Consider the following 17,741-nt stretch of genomic DNA (forward strand, 5'->3'; position numbering starts at 1 on the left):
TAGAACTCTATAGTACTGTAATTGATAGAAACATCCAAGAATAACACAATCAAACATATTGTAATATAAAGAATGAAGGGCTTGTGCATCATGACTCAGTAAACTGGAGTAATATTAGTTGATTTTTGCAGAGGATAAAGAATATACAGTTGTGAATATTGTTATACTGTCTATGAGTCCCAGAGTAATTGAAGAAGTAATCAATAGGATAATCGATTAAAAAAAAATCATTTGTGACTGCCCTAAATTGTATCAAGCAATATTTTTTAAATTGTGGCTATATTTTTCAGGACTGCATCATACAAAGAGCTTTTTAAAATATTTTTGAACATTGAAGTAGCCATAACTCGGACAAACATTTAACCCCCCCATAGTCCAAACTGCAATTAGCTATTCTACTGGATCTTGTTAGATTTTGCAAGTGTACCCAACGTTGTGGCCAGTGAGTATTTGTATTCGTAGTTACTCACTGGTGTTTTTAAAGTCAAACAACAGGTAAACAAACGTGATAATTAGACAGCAACAAGTCCAACACAATACAATACAGTGTTCCCCAACTATGCCCTAAAAAGTATAAGAATAGCCCGTGTGCGATAAGTTGGCAGCATCGCAATACTTAGCTCCTGACCTTAGTTCACCATTGTTCCTTTGAACCACCGAAGAAATACATTAGACAGGGCTATGGTGTGAGCATTAAAAGAGTGGGAAGGTGAATTTTTCAGCAAAAAAAAGGTTGAGGCAGGTTCCCCCCCAAAAAAATAATTGTGAAATGTGAACATGTGGGGGGACACTGCAGAATAAATAACTCATTTAAGTTACTTTCAGGCTGCATGTGTGCAGAAGGTGTTGCTGTTCACGGTACTTTGTCACCTCTGAATGAGATTGTCACATACACATACAAACATACCTTAGACCACTTTAAGTGGGCGAGGTTGGACTCATGCATTGCATTGAGTGAGTACTTCTGACAGGCGGTGAGTAGCGGAAAGAGGAAGAAGGAGAGAGAAAAAATGACAAAGAACTGAAAGAAGAGGGGGGCGGCCAGCAAAGAGGAGGAATGTCAATTTAAAAAAAAGGATGATGACCATCACGCTGGTTTTTCTTCCAGCCAAAAGGTTCTTTGCGCTAGCCTTGGGTATACCTGTTTCTCCTGCAGGGACCTGGCAGCCTCCTCCTGGGCGAGCACCATCTCTCGCTCTGCCGTGATCTGCACGCTCTCTCTCAAGGCCTCCTCCAACTCCTCGATGCGCTCCGACTTCTGACGCAAAGAGTCCTGTAAACCAGCGGCCATAACTCAGAGCAAGTTCATGAGAATCTCTTGTGCTGAGTGCCACACACTTAATTTTATACACACCCACACACACCCCACACACACACACACGCGCGCCTCACCTTCACCTGCAGTGAGCTCTCAGACATGTTGTCCTCACGCTTCTTAGCCTCCTCCATCAGTCGGGCATTCTTGCTTTTCTCCACCTGCTCCTTGTGCTTCAGAGATGCCACTTTCTTTGTCTGGTCTTTCATCTGCCTAAAGTGGGGCAACAGAGAGACAGAGAAGGAATCAACTGGGTTATTCTTGGAGAACGTCAACTAATGCTGTCTACATACTAGGGGTGGGACAAAAAACCGATTCGACCGAACACATCGGTCGTCAAGGGGAGCTAAACGGCCGTATCGGTAGCAGACTTGTCAACCGATACAGAATCCGCCGGGAATCCTTAGATACATTGCTTGTAAAGCTGTGGACCGGATATCACGTTGCTGTGAATCGGTTGCGAGTGAGGCTTTATGGTTTTCATAACAATAGCAAGAGTTCTGCACCGTGCTCTACTTGTTTTGTTTACATTTCAATAGCAGCACTATTCAAGCTACTTCCGTGTTTACAGAGAGCTAGCAAAGTAGCGCTCAGAGACGATTCATTCCCCGGATGTTAGTTAGTTTAGTTAGTTTATTCATTTTTTCCTTTCGGACACATTACAGTTTACATCAATCACATCACATCATTTGCAACATTGACATCCGAAAGAAGGGCTGACGGGTAGAAGCCGAAGCTTATTCGAGACCCGTCCCCATCGACCCATTACTATAACGCATCAATCATATACATTATTTAGAATAGTCATTAATTTTTATCGTTATCCATCCCATACTATCCCAGACACTGCTCGCTCAGTTCATCTTGAATGTCCGTGTGTAGATTGTGGCTAGTCCCAGTCATTTAGAACTGGTGAGTCGGTCCCCAGACGCCACCAGCAAGCCCACCCCACCAGGAGAGCAGCCAAGGCAAGCGCAATTCTTCTCTTTCACCAGTAGGGTCTTCGCTGACCTCGGATCAGCTTTCACACATGTTGTGCTTTCCAGAAGAGTAGATCGGCTTGCATTCAGCCCATTGCTTTCAAGCAATTTCAGCACTCGATTCTGGTCAGGTAGCACCACTGGTTGCTAGCATGTTGTGGATCTGATGACTCCTGTGCGCTGCCCAGCCTAGCTCACCCAGCAGAGCGGCCCACGCCAGCTGCATTCCAGGAACCAGACCACCAACCCCCATTTTGCGTATTGACAGCAGATTCATTGGAGCCACAATACAGCCTTATCATGTAGCCTTGACTGTTAGAACAAATGTCCAAACGGAATTCGAGCCAGACAATATTTAGATTCAAACGGGAACAGCAATACATGTTATCAATGCAGGTGTATAAACAAGAGTTAGCCTTGGCAAAGTCAGCACGTAATCATATACAACTCCAGCTTTGGGTAATTAGTGATGTTGTTGTTGTTGTTGTTGTTGTGATATTGTGAATTACTGTTGTCTCTCAAGCGCTGCCAATTCCTCAGCTCCTTTCACGATTCGTGTTTTTAGTTGACCAGAGTTATCTTTAGTTTGAATAAAAATTCGGCAGTCTTTTGTCCACGTGCTTTCGATAGGTCCATTCTTTCTCATTTGTCGAGCCTTTTTGGCGATGTCAGCATTTCGTTTGGTGAGGTTTTCGTTGATGTAGACATGTTTCCCACGAAGCTTGTGACGGTCTCTCAGAAGAGCAATCTTTTTCTTTCTGTCAACAAACCTGATCAGAACTGCCGGTGGTCGTGTCCCTCCAGTTGGAAGCGAAAAGCACATCTGAATGTGCGCAGGATCAACAGTTAATCCCAAATCTCTGAGTTGAAGTGTCACTTGCTGTTCCACAGTTTCGTTCCCTGAATATTGGTCAGAATCTTCCGTGCTCGTGCTAGCCGCAGCTCTCAAAGGGCCACGGCGCGGCTTGATCTTGATACCGGTGACTATCACATCGTTGATACGAAGATTTTGTTCCAAATCATCCACTTTTTGTTCCAAGGCAACAATGCGTCGATCTTTTTCCTGTGTCTCTTTCTTCAATTGCTGTATTTCCTGAAGAAGTGGCTCAATGCTCTTCTTCATTTCAAGTAATTCGGCAACCATTCCACTGAGTTTTTTAAGAGAAGATTTTATCTCCTCAATCTCGTCAGCTCTTTTTCCGCCAGGCATTCTGCAACAATGTAGTTAAAAATCCCAATGCAAAAATCAACAAGTAGTTAGATTCACGAGCGAGTGCAGGAGCAAGTACAGATGCGTCCTTCCTCAACAGATGCGTCCTTGAATTGCAAACATAATGCAAAGACGTTACGCACCTTGGGGGGGAGCCTACCGTCAACGCCGTGCTCGCGACACGGCGCGCGCGCGCACAACGAGTGACAACATGCAACAGTGGAGACAGTTAGCAGAAGCCGGTGCCGTACATCTCGGTATTTCCCATGGCTATCGAGTCCTCTCGGTGCACTTGTATGTCCCGGGCCGGCGTTGGTACTGCGCGCGAGCCAAAAAGAATAACTCCCGTGACGATCCAATGCATGGATTCAAACGACACAGGTATGTCCCACAGCCAACACACCAGCTATGCTAAAAGCACACTGCAAGTATCTCATTTCTCAGTTTGTGGCTCCCTGTCAATGTACACAACTAGCATGAGCAGCAGGGAACTGAGACGTGCCCGCAATTACGTCATCAAACTCAAAATGAACGACAGCCCAAAAAACAAAACAAACAGTCGTGATTCCGTGGTCATCATCGTGTCTCAGATTAAAAAAACAAAAAAGATGTCATACATTAACCAAAAATGAATGTAATGGCAAAGAAAAACAAAAATTGTTAAAAACAAAAATTGTTAATAAAAAGGGAAATGCACTTTTGGAAATATTTTTGGATATAAGTTGTTAAAATGTGTTTGATAGATTTATTGTTCCATAAGGTGGCTTCATATTTCTTTTGGCTGGACGGTAGGTTTATTTCATGTCTTAAATTTATGTTTCTGAAATACTTCACAATGTGGACATATTCTGTTTAATGGTGTTGGTGTCTTTTTAAAGGTTAAATATTTATATTTCAAATTGAATTATCAGCCTTTTGTTTTCCTGATCCTGATTTTGAATTAAAAAAAAAAAAAAAAAAAAAAAAAAAATTATAACTGTCAATAACAACTAATAAATATTTAAACTGATAAATTTTTCAGTCATATCGCCCAGCCCTTTGTTCCGGTCCATTTAAATAATTGATTCAATATATAAAAATATAGAAGACATTGTTGTTGTTCTTTTTTTACACATTTGTAGATACTGTAAAAATTTGTGGTGTTTTAAGATTGTTTACAAGCAACAAATGTCACGCTAAGTTTTGAATATTGAAATGAATCGTATCGAATCGAAAATTGTATCGTTCCCAAACTTAATCGAACCGTATCGAACCGTTCTGTTCTGAAAGATAATCGTTTTTCAATCGAATCGCAACTTGTGTATCGAGATACATATCGAATCGGCCTCATGTCAGAGATTCCCACCCCTACTACATACATCACGGATAATAATCTCTGAAAAACCTGCGAAAATCGAGATACAACCCAAGACACACCTCATAGTGCATGAATTTTGGACCCAAATACAAATCTGCGATATAGTGAATCCGCGATAAGTCAACCGCAAAGTAGAGGGGGATCACTGAATACTTAAATTTTGCATCATGAATGTCTTTTAATTTCATGGAATTTCAATATTACTTCCTGATATTCGAATTGCAAATGCAATTCTACTTTCCATTTGCCGCCACAATTAAAATTCAAGAAAATAATTGAATTTGGAATTTTTGGGTCATTCCCAATTAATTCTGAATTTCGTACACACTTGATTTCTATGTCAAATAACAGCTAAAAATTTACTTCAGTTACCCCCAATCCCATTAATTCCTCTTCACCCTGCGTCTCGTTTATCTCTCCCCTCTCCCTTCTACTTCTTTAGGGAGGCAGAGACAAAAAAAAAAAAAAAAAAGGTCCCTCTAGGAATTGGGAACGTACTATTGCTACCCAATTAGCTACGTCGTCACCTCGAGCCACCACAGCGGTGTGCTGGTTGTGACGTAATAGACGCGACAATAGTCTATTACGAGCGTTTACCAAAACATGTAATTGTGCCAATTTCTGCCAAAATATAGAACATTTGATAAAACCACCATCATTACTATTACATGCAATAAATATTAACATACATTTGTGTCTCCCGCTTTTTGTTATTTCCTGGTGTCGCCATTGCTTCTCCCTGTGTTGCAGAGTGGGCGTGACTGTAGTAAGGGAGAACTTAGGGAGGTCGGCGTCTATCTTCGTGAACCTGTACCACTTGTTTGTAACCCTACCCCTACAGTTTACGGCGAATTGGGAAACTCCTTTGTCATCGTGAATGCGCATTCCGACGGCTGAGGGACAAGACGAGCGGTAAGGGGTGGTATCATGTAATTTTATGATTTGACAATAACTTTAAACTAGTACATAATCACAGATTACAAACAAAAACAAAAAATAGTGGCCCTTAAGTATTTCCGGTGGAATGGTCAGATTGCTTAACAGCTCCCGCTGTCAATATGGTACAAACTACTGCAATTCCATCTGACTAAAAAATAACCTTAACCTGGGTTTGTGTAATCGAAACTGTATATCTAATAGTTCGGCGCTAATACTTTGAGGTAAAAATGGAATTAAAAGTTTTGAGTTTTCAATGAGATAGCGCCAACTAACAGTGCAGTGCATGTCACATGTTTACATGCAGACCAAGTTAGCATGCGCACCTTACACCAAACGTGGAAGTGCTGCATGCAATACAGTAAATTTCTGCACACACAAAAGAAAAAGTGTTTTGGTAAGATTAAAAAATAATAATAAAACAGGCAAAACAAAGGATTAAGGGTGGTGAATGATGAAAAAGATGAAGCAAACACATTAAGTACATTTACTAACCTGGAGGCCAAACTGTCAGGGTGAAGGATTTCCATTGAAAAGGCAAGCAAGAATTAAAAGATGGCATATGTACAAATTAGGAGAATATAAAAATCTTATTGCAAGTGTTGCACTGGAGCAACTGACCATTTCTTTTAATAAAGTTAAGCCAAACTTTTATTCAGCTCAATAAGTCGCACACAAGAAGCTTGTGCCTTCATGCCACTCTTCTTTGCTGGTTCAACAGCTTCTTTTTCGAGGGTCAGTGGACAAGGCTCACAAAAACAATTCTTATGCACTCAAAAAACAAGCTTTCGTGCTCCAAATTTGCACTTACAGTATATGTGCTTGCAGTTGTAGCTAGGGTTGCCAACTGTCTTGTTTTATCTGGGATGCCCCGTATTTTGGGCTAAATTGTTATGTCCTGACCTCAACAGTCCTGTAAAATAATTCTCAATTCTTACACGAAATGCAGCAAACGGCATCTTTGCCATTTTTGGACCACGGCTGCTCCCGTAGGTTGACAAGTGACAAGGAAGTTGCTCGTAGCCAATAAAGAGAGAGAGAGGCACTTCCTGGTTTCGTCACGGCTTCATGTCGCCTACATTCTAAACGCCGATCTTAATACGTCAGCTGCGAACGTATCAGTGGGAGCAATACAAGATGTATTCTCATACTATTTATGAACAAATACTGCGAGAATGTAGCTTGCTGGCAAGTTTCACAATCAGCGCTTGACACAGCAAACTGCATTCTAAAGGTCCTAGATCAGCTAAAACAGCCATGTCACAAAGCACAGCACCTGTCAATCAATCACAGGCATCATGCATCGTCACATGCATTTGTTGTAGCGGCTAATACTGCGTAAGTGGCTAGAAAATAATAATAATAATAATGATAATGATAATGATGATAATAATAATAATAATAATAATAATAATAATAATAATGTATAGTGTTGTCAGGTCGGTTAGGAAGAGATAGATAAACCTGTAAGAAAGAAAAGAAAGAAAAGTCTCCATGCAAAAAGTAAATTTGGTGAGTCACACTCCTCTTTTGCATTTGGTTTCTTTGAGGTTTTGTATGAAGTTACATAATGATGATAGCCTGCAGTAAGGATTAAAGAGAATGTACAAACTGTGTGCATTCCGAATCTAATCATAATATACACTGATTTCACACATCATGCTCACAGCACCATGGCACCGTGCCGTGCACCTGTCCCTTATTTCGGGATGAGAAAGTTGGCAACCCTAGTTGTAGCACAAATCTAACGCAATAACATTTAGCCTCTGGCTGCACCCTGCAGAATGCCTTCAGATCGGGGTTTTTGATTCTGCCTTCCGCATCTTAACCAGAGTATTCTATCTAATGTATTTTCTATTGACAATGAGAACTAGGGGTGTACTCAAAAAATCGATACGGCAATATATCGTTGCGGGCCTCATTACAATACACGTATCGATACGCAGGCGTCAGAATCGATATTGCTTGTTAACTTTAAATAGGCAGTTAACGTTTGCCTTTGCAGCTTGCATGGTACCTAAAAATAAAAACCAGCAGCGTCTTTGAAGTTAATTGCCTTCAATTAATGCAAAAATAGCTCACCAGTGATTGGACACCGTGTCTTACTAAGAAAAATTAAAGCAGAGGAAGAATATCAACATTTATTTACTTATACACTTAACATGGCACATGTCTCAGTGTATCAATTTTCCTATATTTTGTTTAAAAAAACAAAATAAAATGTCTTATGTGGGATACATATGTATCGCAATACGTATCGTATCGTGGCACCTGTATCGTGATACGTATCGTATCGTGAGGTTGGCGGCAATACCCAGCCCTAATGAGAACCTTTCTATCATGACACATGTTGATCTTGAATTATCGCCCCAAGCCCTGGCTACAGCTCTGATTTGATTGTGCAGGTGTACCTAATGTTTTTTTTGTCAGTAATTGTATGTTTTCTCTCAGTAACTTAATGGAAGAGAATTTAAGAGAATTTAACAAAAGACCCACCCCTCGAGCTCATTGATCTTCTTGTCTTTGTCATTTTTTTCATTTTCCATTTCCCGCAGGATCTCTAGTAGGCGGTCCACCTCGGCTTGTGCCTTCCCAGAATCCTCTTTGTGGCGGGCCACTTCCTGTTCCAGGCTCTTAATGCGCTCCGCCAGCTCAGTGTTGGCCTGAGCCTCCAGAGCTGCATTTTGAGCCTGGAAATGAGAGAGGAGAGAGAAGAGCGGGATGTGATGCATTTTCACTGTGGGCTGTCATGTTAACATTATATGAAGCAGTATCCTCAAAAGAGCAACAAGAGTGTTTTGAATGGCATGCCAGCGGCGAGAAGGCCATCTTACTCTTTTAAGGTGGTTATCCAGTTTGAGACACTCCTCCCTCTTCTGCTCAAGGGCAATCTCCAGACTTTTTAATTTGGAGTCTTTCTTCAGGCCGGAGGAGGCCAGTGATGACGCATGTTCCTTCAGGTCCAGTAGAGACGTCTGAGCACAACGAAGTAGAGGATGTGCCAGAATAGTTATTTCCTGATTTCTCCAAAATAAATTGATAACATTGAAAATGCAAGATAGTGTAATCCTAGTGATCAAAAAATACATAGAGAGTTTTGAGTGAAAAAATGGGTCATCCTGTCAAAACAGTTCCTTTAAACTAACACAGCAACCTCGACTCACAATGGAAGAGACTTGAAGATGAGTTTTGTTTAGAATTGAATGATTATCACCTCTCTATCTGACAGGTCTCCCTGCAGTAAGCTCAGCCTCTCCTTCAGCTCTTTCAGCTCCTTCTTCGTGCAATCCAACTCCTCCGTCTTCTCGCGATCGTCTCTGTCTCGTTGCTCCTTTAATCGCTCTATGATTCGTTCCTACCACAAACAGTAAACGTAAATCAAATACACGCGCTTCAGACATCCATGTATAAAAATATATATTGTATTTGGCTTTTAAAATGAACGAGGGCTCCAGTCTCCCACCATGCAATGTTAATGCCAATATAAACCTCTTTATATTGCTCGTTTTCACACAGGTGAGGATCGTCGAGTTAATGTCGACTAATCGATGATGTCATTTATATTTTTTAAATTGTCAGATAAACATTCCCACCCGGGGATATCGTATTAAGATTATTAATAACATTTAGATTAAAGCACATTCATACAGCGGGGGAGTGTTTATTTACTCATCTGCAGTGTGTACAGGTGTTTATCAAGGCATTCGTCTGTTACCTTTTCTGCAAGAGACTCCTCCAGCGTGGTGAGGGCAGTGTCCGTGTTGGATGTGTCTGCCTGCAAAGACTTGACTCTCTCCTTGAGACTGCTCATCTGCTTCTCCTTGTCCCTAAGCTGCTCCTGGAGGTTCTCAATCTTGAGAGGGAGCATATTAAGTCAGCCACGGATTCATTCAAAGGTGTAAAAACAGGCCCTGTCAACACACCCATGTGGGGCCCATTGGGTTGGTGAATGGGTCCCATCTGGGCTGCCCAGATGGGTCCCAGTTAATTTTGGTCAGCGATTTCATGGTCGTCCCATGTGGGCAAGCCCAGATGGGCTCAATGTGGGCCTCGTATGGGCCCTAGCTAATAGCTACATTGGCTTAAAGGTGGGCCTCAGCCACATGGGTATGGAATGGGCCCCATCTGGGCTGCCCAGTTGGGTCCCAGTTAAAAGTTGACTCCTAAAAAATGATTACCATGACAAAGGTTTGAACCAGGGTACCATGTAACCAAAGTCCAACACCCTAACCACGGAGCTACACAGCCACATTACAACATTGATTTTTTTTTAAAAATACATTTACCGTGACATCAGCCTATCATCAAAATTTTAACAGTCTAGTTTTTGGGGAAGTCTCTACTGTAAGTGAAAATTACTTCCAGTTCCCAAATCCATTTTGTTCGAATGTCAGTGTTTCCTGTGACAAGTGAGGAAAAAGGAAAATGGCAGAAAAAAGGAAGCTCGTCTCTAAAACTGAGAAGTGGTGGTGTGAAGGTGGAGCTTAATTACATCTCTAATCTACTATTCTGGAAAATAACAACTAGTTTGGGCACCATTTAAGTTAAAATTGCGTTATGTTAAAGACAAAGTTGATGTTCCAAACACTTCCAGCAAATATCGATGGCATGAAAGATCAAATAGCAGCTGCAATCATCAATCAATCCAATGGACTGCGACATCCTGAGGTTTGGAAGGACACCAATAATACGATCTTTTTATTATTATTGAAAGCTAAATAAACAACAAATGCTCAGTGTTCCATCACTGTCAAACAGTGATTCATTTTCCAACTAAAATGACCCTGGAGCCTGAAGTCCTTGTTGAGGTGGCAAAATGTTGCTAGTTGGCAAACTTCCTTTAATTGGCTTGAAGCGGGAGAGGTTTTCCCATATCTTTTCGGAATGCTGTGCAGCGCTTTTTTCTAGGTTTGAATATTAATCTTTTGCTATCAAACTTGTATGAAATAGCACATTAGTAGTCCAAATAATACATAGTCACCCTCTTAAAATAATTGCCTGTCATGTTTTTCTTTTTTTGTTTGTTATCCTAAATCATCTCCTTATGATGCAAATGATTGATTATTTTAAGAAGGTGTCAATATTAAGTTAAAATGTAGATTTTTTTGGTGCATTTTTTTTTCAAAAAGAAAATCTTACTTAATTGTAAAGAAATATTGGCTAGGTAGTAAGCTCCGTCGCACATGCTGTTATTGTACATCATTTGAATATTTTGGAGTGAAGCCCAGCCAGAGCCTACTTATTGACCGTATAGTTTCACCCATCTACTGCCCAAGTGGGGCCCCACAACAAAGCCCACTCTAAGCCCATGCCCAGCCAAAGCCCAACTCGAACAAGTGGTGCCCATATGGGCCCCAACTGTATGTGTTCGCTTGGGGTGTGTGGAAACTATGGCGCCAGGGGACATTTGCGGCCTGCGCTCCATTTTTGTGTGAAAATAAACTACAAACAATATTATAATTGCTTGATAGATTATTTCTAGTGTGTTTAATGGATTCAATGTGAAGCGTGGAGTGGTCTCTCCATCTTTCTGTATGTGGCCCTTGGAAGAAAAAGTTTCGAGAGAAGAAAGATTATAGACTTCAAGCTCAATTCACCTTCTTCTGAAGCACGTTGACTTTGCGCTCCTTCACCTCAAGCATGTCCTTGAGGTCATGGATCTCTCCACTGAGCGTGCCTTTCTCTTCAGACACTTCTTGGATCTGCTTGCTCTTCTTATTCAGAGTGGCCTCCTTCTCTTCTAAGCGCAGACGCAAGGCATCCACCTGACCAAGAAAAAAATAAACCACTTACTACAGGCTGTAACAGAGATCCGAACAGTGACGTCACGCATTCCAAAATGGCCGTTAGTGCCACCATTTTGGCAGTATAGAAAATGCGTCCACCACTTTGAATAAACGGCAAACGCCGCACTTTAACAATGATAGACAGCTGTTGTGGACCAGGTGTTACAATGAGAAGAGGCAAAAAGGATTGAGCATTCTCCAGGCTACCTAAAGAGGAACCAATGCGTAGCCAATGGATCACAGCAGCCATAAAAAAGGGTGAACAACAAGATGGGGGCGTTGGGATCGTCCTCATTACTTGTGTAGCGATTGCTTCTTATCAGATAAGTCAATTATTGAATCAGTCGTGTAGATGTAGCTCGACTGTATCGTTATTAAATGAAGAACGAAAGATGTGGTCGGGCACTTTGTACACTGGTTGCTGAATTAGCAGATGCTAACCATGCTAGCCTGTGTGAAGCTAGCCTCCTACCACACGCAAAATGTGGGAGAAATATTCTATTTTGTTCGTTTGTGCTGCTATGGTTTAATACATAGTACACCCTTGAATTTAATAACTGACCAATACCATGAAGACTTTTTACAACATAAATGATGGCGACGCCAGTTGACTTAGCAGATGCTAAGTTTCTAACGTACCTAAATGGCATTTTGACCACATACAAACAGGAAATAATTCTGGTTTGTACAAACTTGTAAACCCTTTGTATGGTAACATTTGCGAGCATTCACCTGTATAAGTGAGGGGGGAATTCCACATGCCAGCGTCGCAGAGTTGAAAAAGAAAGCACTCCTGACAGTTTAATTGGCAATAGTAATATCATCCAACCATGTCCATCTCGCTTATGTATATCATGTCTTTTTCATCAAAGTGAGTCTCTTCGACGGAAAGTTGACGGATAAATGAGAGTAAACCTATTGCAAGTAATAGGCTTCGATACTGCCACAGGGGGACATGTTTGGGGAATAGCCACGTGACATCCGGATCTCTATTTTAAGGCTCACATGAAGATATTAATAAATAAATGACCCAATGGTCTTGCTGTGTTTTCAACACGCTCATAATTTTTAGCCAGTCAACAGCAGACATGTATACTGAATAACCTATGGGTTCCTGTGAAGTCAAGGGTCATTAGGAGGTGGAGCCAGGAAACCAGTGATGAGCTATAGAATTGCTTTAAAACTACAGACTGTTATGTTGTTTACTCTGAGGTAACACAAAATGCTACATCAAATATGAAAACGGTAAGTTAAAAGTGCTTGTGACGATGCTTGTGTAGATTTACGAAACATCACAGAGCTCCCAGTATGAGACCTGGCGTAAACTACATACTAGAACGTGAAGTTACCCAGCTAACATTAATAACAATTATCAAGACAAACCATGTATTTTTACGAGGCGTCCTGTGATAAAGAACTCACCGAAAATTCGGAAGCACTCACCAAATTACAGAGGTGGGCATCATCATTAACTGGAATTCATGATTGATAAAGTGCCCACCTTTTGGCATGTGCTTCAGCACTTACAGCAAATGCTTGATAATGCAAAGCCTTGAAAAAAAATGCACAGACTGAGCACCGAGTGAGCAGGATTACTTCTGTTGATCGCAGTGAGTACACACGGTCCTTCTCAATCCGTGTATTTTTGTGAGGCTTTGCATTATCAAGTATTCCCTGAAAGTGCTGAAGCACACGCCAAACTGCTCTTGGCTGTAGAGCTAAAGTGAATTTGACAAACATCTTAAAAGCTGGCTTTTAGCTCGTTCGGTTGCTAATTAGCTTTAGCCTAGCCCATTATAGTTTTACCTTGGAGACATTTAGCTGGGGGTGAAGCCGTCCGCAATGTATAATCTATTGAAGAAATCGATCAACTTTGTGGATTCATCATGTCCGATATACACAATCTATGGCAGGGGTGGCAATGGCATTCAATGGAGGACAGAAAAGCTTAATGGACCTAAGAGCATTTGGGGGCGTGGGTTGTGAAAGTTCCATTGTGAATACTGCTGCTGTCTGTGACAATCTAATTTCCTCATCCATCCATCCATCCATCCATCCATCCATCCATCCATCCATCCATCCAGTGTTTTGAATGTGATTGTGCTGTACCTCTGTCTGTAAAATGGCAGCCCTCTGCTCCTTGGCAGTAAGAGACTCCTTGAGGACTTCAATGTGCTGTTTGCTGTCTGAAAACTGGTTGGTGAGTGTTTCCAATTTTGTCTGCAGGCCCAGGAGCTCAGTGTCCTTCCTGGAGAGGTCCTGCTTCACCTGCTCCATCTGGATGAAGATGGAGACAAAACTCAACAGCTCCTTAGGGTTGCATCCATCCATCCATCCATCCATTACTACCGCTATATCCGGAGTCAGGTCGTGGGGGCAACAGCTTTAGCATTGAAGCCCAGACTTCCCTCTCCCAAGCCACTTCAACCAGCTCCTCCGGCGGGATCCCAAGCCGTTCCCAGGCCAGCCGAGAGACATAGTCTCTCCAGCATGTCCTGGGTCGTTCACAGGGCCTCCCACCGGTGGGACATGCCCGGAATAACACTCCAGGGAGCAGTCCAGGAGTCATCTGAACTAGATGCCTGAGTCACCTCAACTGGTTCCTCCCGACGTGGAGGAGTAGGGGCTCGACTCTCAGGCCTTCCTGGATGACCGAGCGTCTCACCCTATCTCTAAGGGAGAGCCCGGAGACCCTGCGGAGGAAACTCATGTCAACTCAATGTGCCCCGACTCTCCCCGCCAGAGGTGGGTATTGAAACTGTTTCTGACAGGGGATTCAGACTCTCACATTACATTTGGGTCTACCGGATCAGACCGGCATCTTCCCCCACCATCGGAGCCAACACACTACCAGGTGGTGATCAGTTGACAGCTCAGCCCCTCTCTTCACCTGAGTGTCCAACACATGCGACCAGGTTTCACTGTCGAGTGAGTGTTGAAGTCCCCCAGCGGGACGAGGGAGTCCCCAGAGGGAGCGCTCTCCAGCACACCCTCCAAGGACTCCAAAAAGGGTGGGTATTCTGAGCTACTGTTCGGTGCATAGGCAAACAAGAGTCAGGTAGGTTCCACCCCTCTACCCGAAGGCAGAGGGAGGCTGCCCTCTCGTCTATCGGGGTGAACCCCAAGGTACAGGCGGCAAGCCAGGGGTCAATAAGTATGCCCACATCTGCTCTGCGCCTCTCACCATGGGCAACTCCAGAGCGGAAGAGAGTCCGACCCCTCTCGAGAGGACTGCTACTAGCTGGGGTGGAGGCGAGTCAGACTATTTCCAGATGAAACTTCTCGGCCTCGCACACCAGCTGGGGCTCCTTCCCCACCAGAGAGCTGACGTTCCATGTTCCAAAAGCACTTCAGTAACCGGGGGTCAGACTGCCAAGGCCATCGCCTTTGGCTGCCGCCCAGTTCGCTGTGCATCCGACCCCTTTGGCTCCTCCCACAGGTGGTGAGCCCATGGGAAGGGGGACCGACGTTGCCTTTTCGGGCTGTGCCCGACCGAGCCCCATGGGTATAGGCCCGGCCACCAAACGCTTGCCTTCGAGTCTCGCGTCCAGGCCTGGCTCCAGAGCGGGGCCCCGGTGACCCACGTCCAAGCAAGGGAAACTGCGACCCATTTTTCGTAATCGTCATAAGTGGTCTTTTTGAGCCATGCTTTGTCTGATCCTTCACCTAGGATCTGTTTGCCATGGGTGACCCTGCCAGGCGCATAAAGGCCCAAACAACATAGCTCCTAAGATCATTGGGACACGCAAACCCACGATAAGGCTCATGGAGGAGCCCGTTTCCCGTTTCAATGGGAAATTTCTGAAATTCCTGTTAATACAGTACCTATGGAACATTTCTAACTTTCCCAGAATTGTGCAACTCTCCTCCTTAAACTCTACTAATTTAATTTCCCGCACTAAGAAACAAAGAATTTGTCTGACCTTGCTCTTCATGAACTTCGTGTGGCTGCGGTAGACCTCCATTTGCTTCATCTCCTCCTGACGCTCCTCACAGCTCAGAAGTCCATTAGACTTCATCATGAGCAATTCCTCCTCCATGTCCCTCAGGCTTCGTTCCATAGAGTTGATCTTTGCATCCTGGGGATGATGAAGGCCCTCTAACGCAAGTGGCTTGACAGGATCCACACAATTCAGGTATAGTACTTCCAATGCAAAGTCCTCACCTTCATGTCAATGACTGTCTGTAAAGCCTTAGTTTTGGTTGACTCTGGAGTACCTTCATATCTGCGATGTAGCTCCTGTAGAGAGACAAGATTTACTAAATAATCCTGTGTAAACCATTACAAAATAGAAACCACAAAATCCACATACATTATACCCTTTAGTCGATTAATTAAGTAAACAAACAATAAGACACGGCGTGTGCTCCCTGTTCGCCACGTCGCCAATGACGAGGTGAAACGGGGAGTGGCAAGGTAAATAATCCCCACGCTTGCCACATTGGTGCGGGAAATTTGTCTGTCAAAAGCTGCTTTTCCACCAACAAGCCCAGGATCTTTGAGTTCTGGGTAAAGGGAGTTCTTGATTGTAAAGGTTCAGCAGGGAATTTATAATTGTGTTTCCAAAGCATCTTAAGAGTTCTTGGTAATTAATTCAAATGAGTTTGATGACGTATGAGTTTGATGAGATCAGCCGATATAAAAACAACACACCGCCAAATTGTACATAGCAAATGTAAAGGATATATCTCCTTTTCATCAAAGTGAGATGTGAATTCACTTGGACAGACAGTTTACTGATATAGGCTATGGTTATCACTATCCTGCGAGCATGGAGGTCTCAGAGAAAGTCAGCGTGTGTTCAGTCCGGCGGTGCGAGTGTTTGTCCCAACTCCACACGTCACAGATGGAGGACCCGCTCGTTTCCTGGGTTGGGAGGGGCTGGTGTTTGGAGAGCAGTATTACCTAGAATTGCTCATAGAGGGATGAATGGAGGAAAACACCACTTCGGTGGCATTTTTGGTGAGGAAATAGCATTTTAGCATGGCTAAAAGCTCCAAAAAGCTGATTTTTCATGATACTGACGCTTTAGTATAATTTTATAGCTTACTTTTTTTCCTCTAATGCATTTCAATGGGTATCAATTTGACGTGGATTAGCGCTATGGCAGGGGTTTTACTATAGAACAAATATACGTGTATATATAATATATAAGTTGTTCAAATATAGTTCATCTTCTGATTAAACTGGTGATTGTTTTTTTGCCGTGAACTCAAATGTTGAACTTCCAAAGCTGAACATGGCATTACTTCTCTCAACGCAGTTATCTCTCTGTCTCGCTGATCCAGTAAACTTTCCAGGTGATGCCGGTGCATCTCTGCATCGGCCAGCCTCCTGGTGCGCTCCTGATCCTCCTCTGATGCCTTTGCAGATGGACCTGAACACATTGTAATTGTGTGGTTACATAACAGCAACCCTGTGGGCTAGGGGCCCTATGCTAATACATGAGGAGAGATTTTGTATAATTTAAAACAGATGATGTTTTAAATGAATTCTTTAAATGAAGTCTCAAACATACATTCACCAACATAAGGTGGAAAATTGTAAATATTTTCAGGATTCACTGCAGAATACTATGAAGAGAGTGAATCAAAAACTGGAATGTAACTGGTTTTATTTTGCACACAGATCATCCTTTTATATAAACTGACGTGAAAGTGAAGTTAAAAGAAGCTAAGGTCTGAAAGCAGGTAAAAAAAAACAAAAAAAACAAAACAAAAACATACAAATGTTCCAGAGTGGTGCTATAGGTCAGCTCTCCAAAATGTTGATTTGTGTCTTGAGAATTGTTTGCTGCTATAAGTACTCCCCTGTTAGAGAGTCATTGACCGGCAAAGTTTGACGGACAGTGAATGACTACGTCTATATGCAGGCAATAACCCTTTTAAAACCCCGTATATTGGCAATATTCGGGTTTTGTAAGGCCATGTAAACACGCACAATAACCCCAATATGCTCTTATTTCTTATTTCCGCGGTCACTGTGGGCCGGAGGTCTCTGGGATGGCATTCCTCCTTGTGGTGGTTGGCAGTCATCCCTCTCAGTGTGGATGAACTCCTCCTGGGTGCCTTTCCTCACAGGGTTCTTCTGTGCCGCGCCATGTTGTGGTATGCGTGTGTATATGTGGGTACGATCATGGGGATATGGGGGGGAGGG

General features: G+C 42.9%; 1 protein-coding gene across 5 annotated transcripts in view; it reads right to left on the reverse strand.

Annotated features, from left to right (window-relative positions):
* LOC144015558 (ELKS/Rab6-interacting/CAST family member 1-like) overlaps positions 1–17,741 on the reverse strand; it is a 61,411-nt gene that overhangs the window by 14,076 nt on the left and 29,594 nt on the right. The window contains exons 3-15 of one of the 5 annotated variants that reach the window (XM_077515656.1): positions 16,835–16,962; positions 15,750–15,824; positions 15,508–15,663; positions 13,694–13,861; positions 11,396–11,563; positions 9,514–9,651; positions 9,013–9,153; positions 8,633–8,773; positions 8,295–8,488; positions 6,294–6,305; positions 1,393–1,528; positions 1,142–1,273; positions 908–964 (exon numbers count right to left, since the gene is read on the reverse strand). In XM_077515656.1, the coding sequence (XP_077371782.1) occupies positions 908–964; positions 1,142–1,273; positions 1,393–1,528; positions 6,294–6,305; positions 8,295–8,488; positions 8,633–8,773; positions 9,013–9,153; positions 9,514–9,651; positions 11,396–11,563; positions 13,694–13,861; positions 15,508–15,663; positions 15,750–15,824; positions 16,835–16,962 (1,646 nt within the window). Of the gene's footprint in view, positions 1–907; positions 1,022–1,141; positions 1,274–1,392; positions 1,529–6,293; positions 6,306–8,294; positions 8,489–8,632; positions 8,774–9,012; positions 9,154–9,513; positions 9,652–11,395; positions 11,564–13,693; positions 13,862–15,507; positions 15,664–15,749; positions 15,825–16,834; positions 16,963–17,741 lie in introns of all 5 variants that reach the window. The other 4 variants (XM_077515654.1, XM_077515655.1, XM_077515657.1 and 1 more) reach the window with 4 other exon arrangements.

Source organism: Festucalex cinctus, chromosome 3 (genome assembly GCF_051991245.1).
Source record: "Festucalex cinctus isolate MCC-2025b chromosome 3, RoL_Fcin_1.0, whole genome shotgun sequence".
Lineage (NCBI taxonomy): Eukaryota > Metazoa > Chordata > Actinopteri > Syngnathiformes > Syngnathidae > Festucalex > Festucalex cinctus.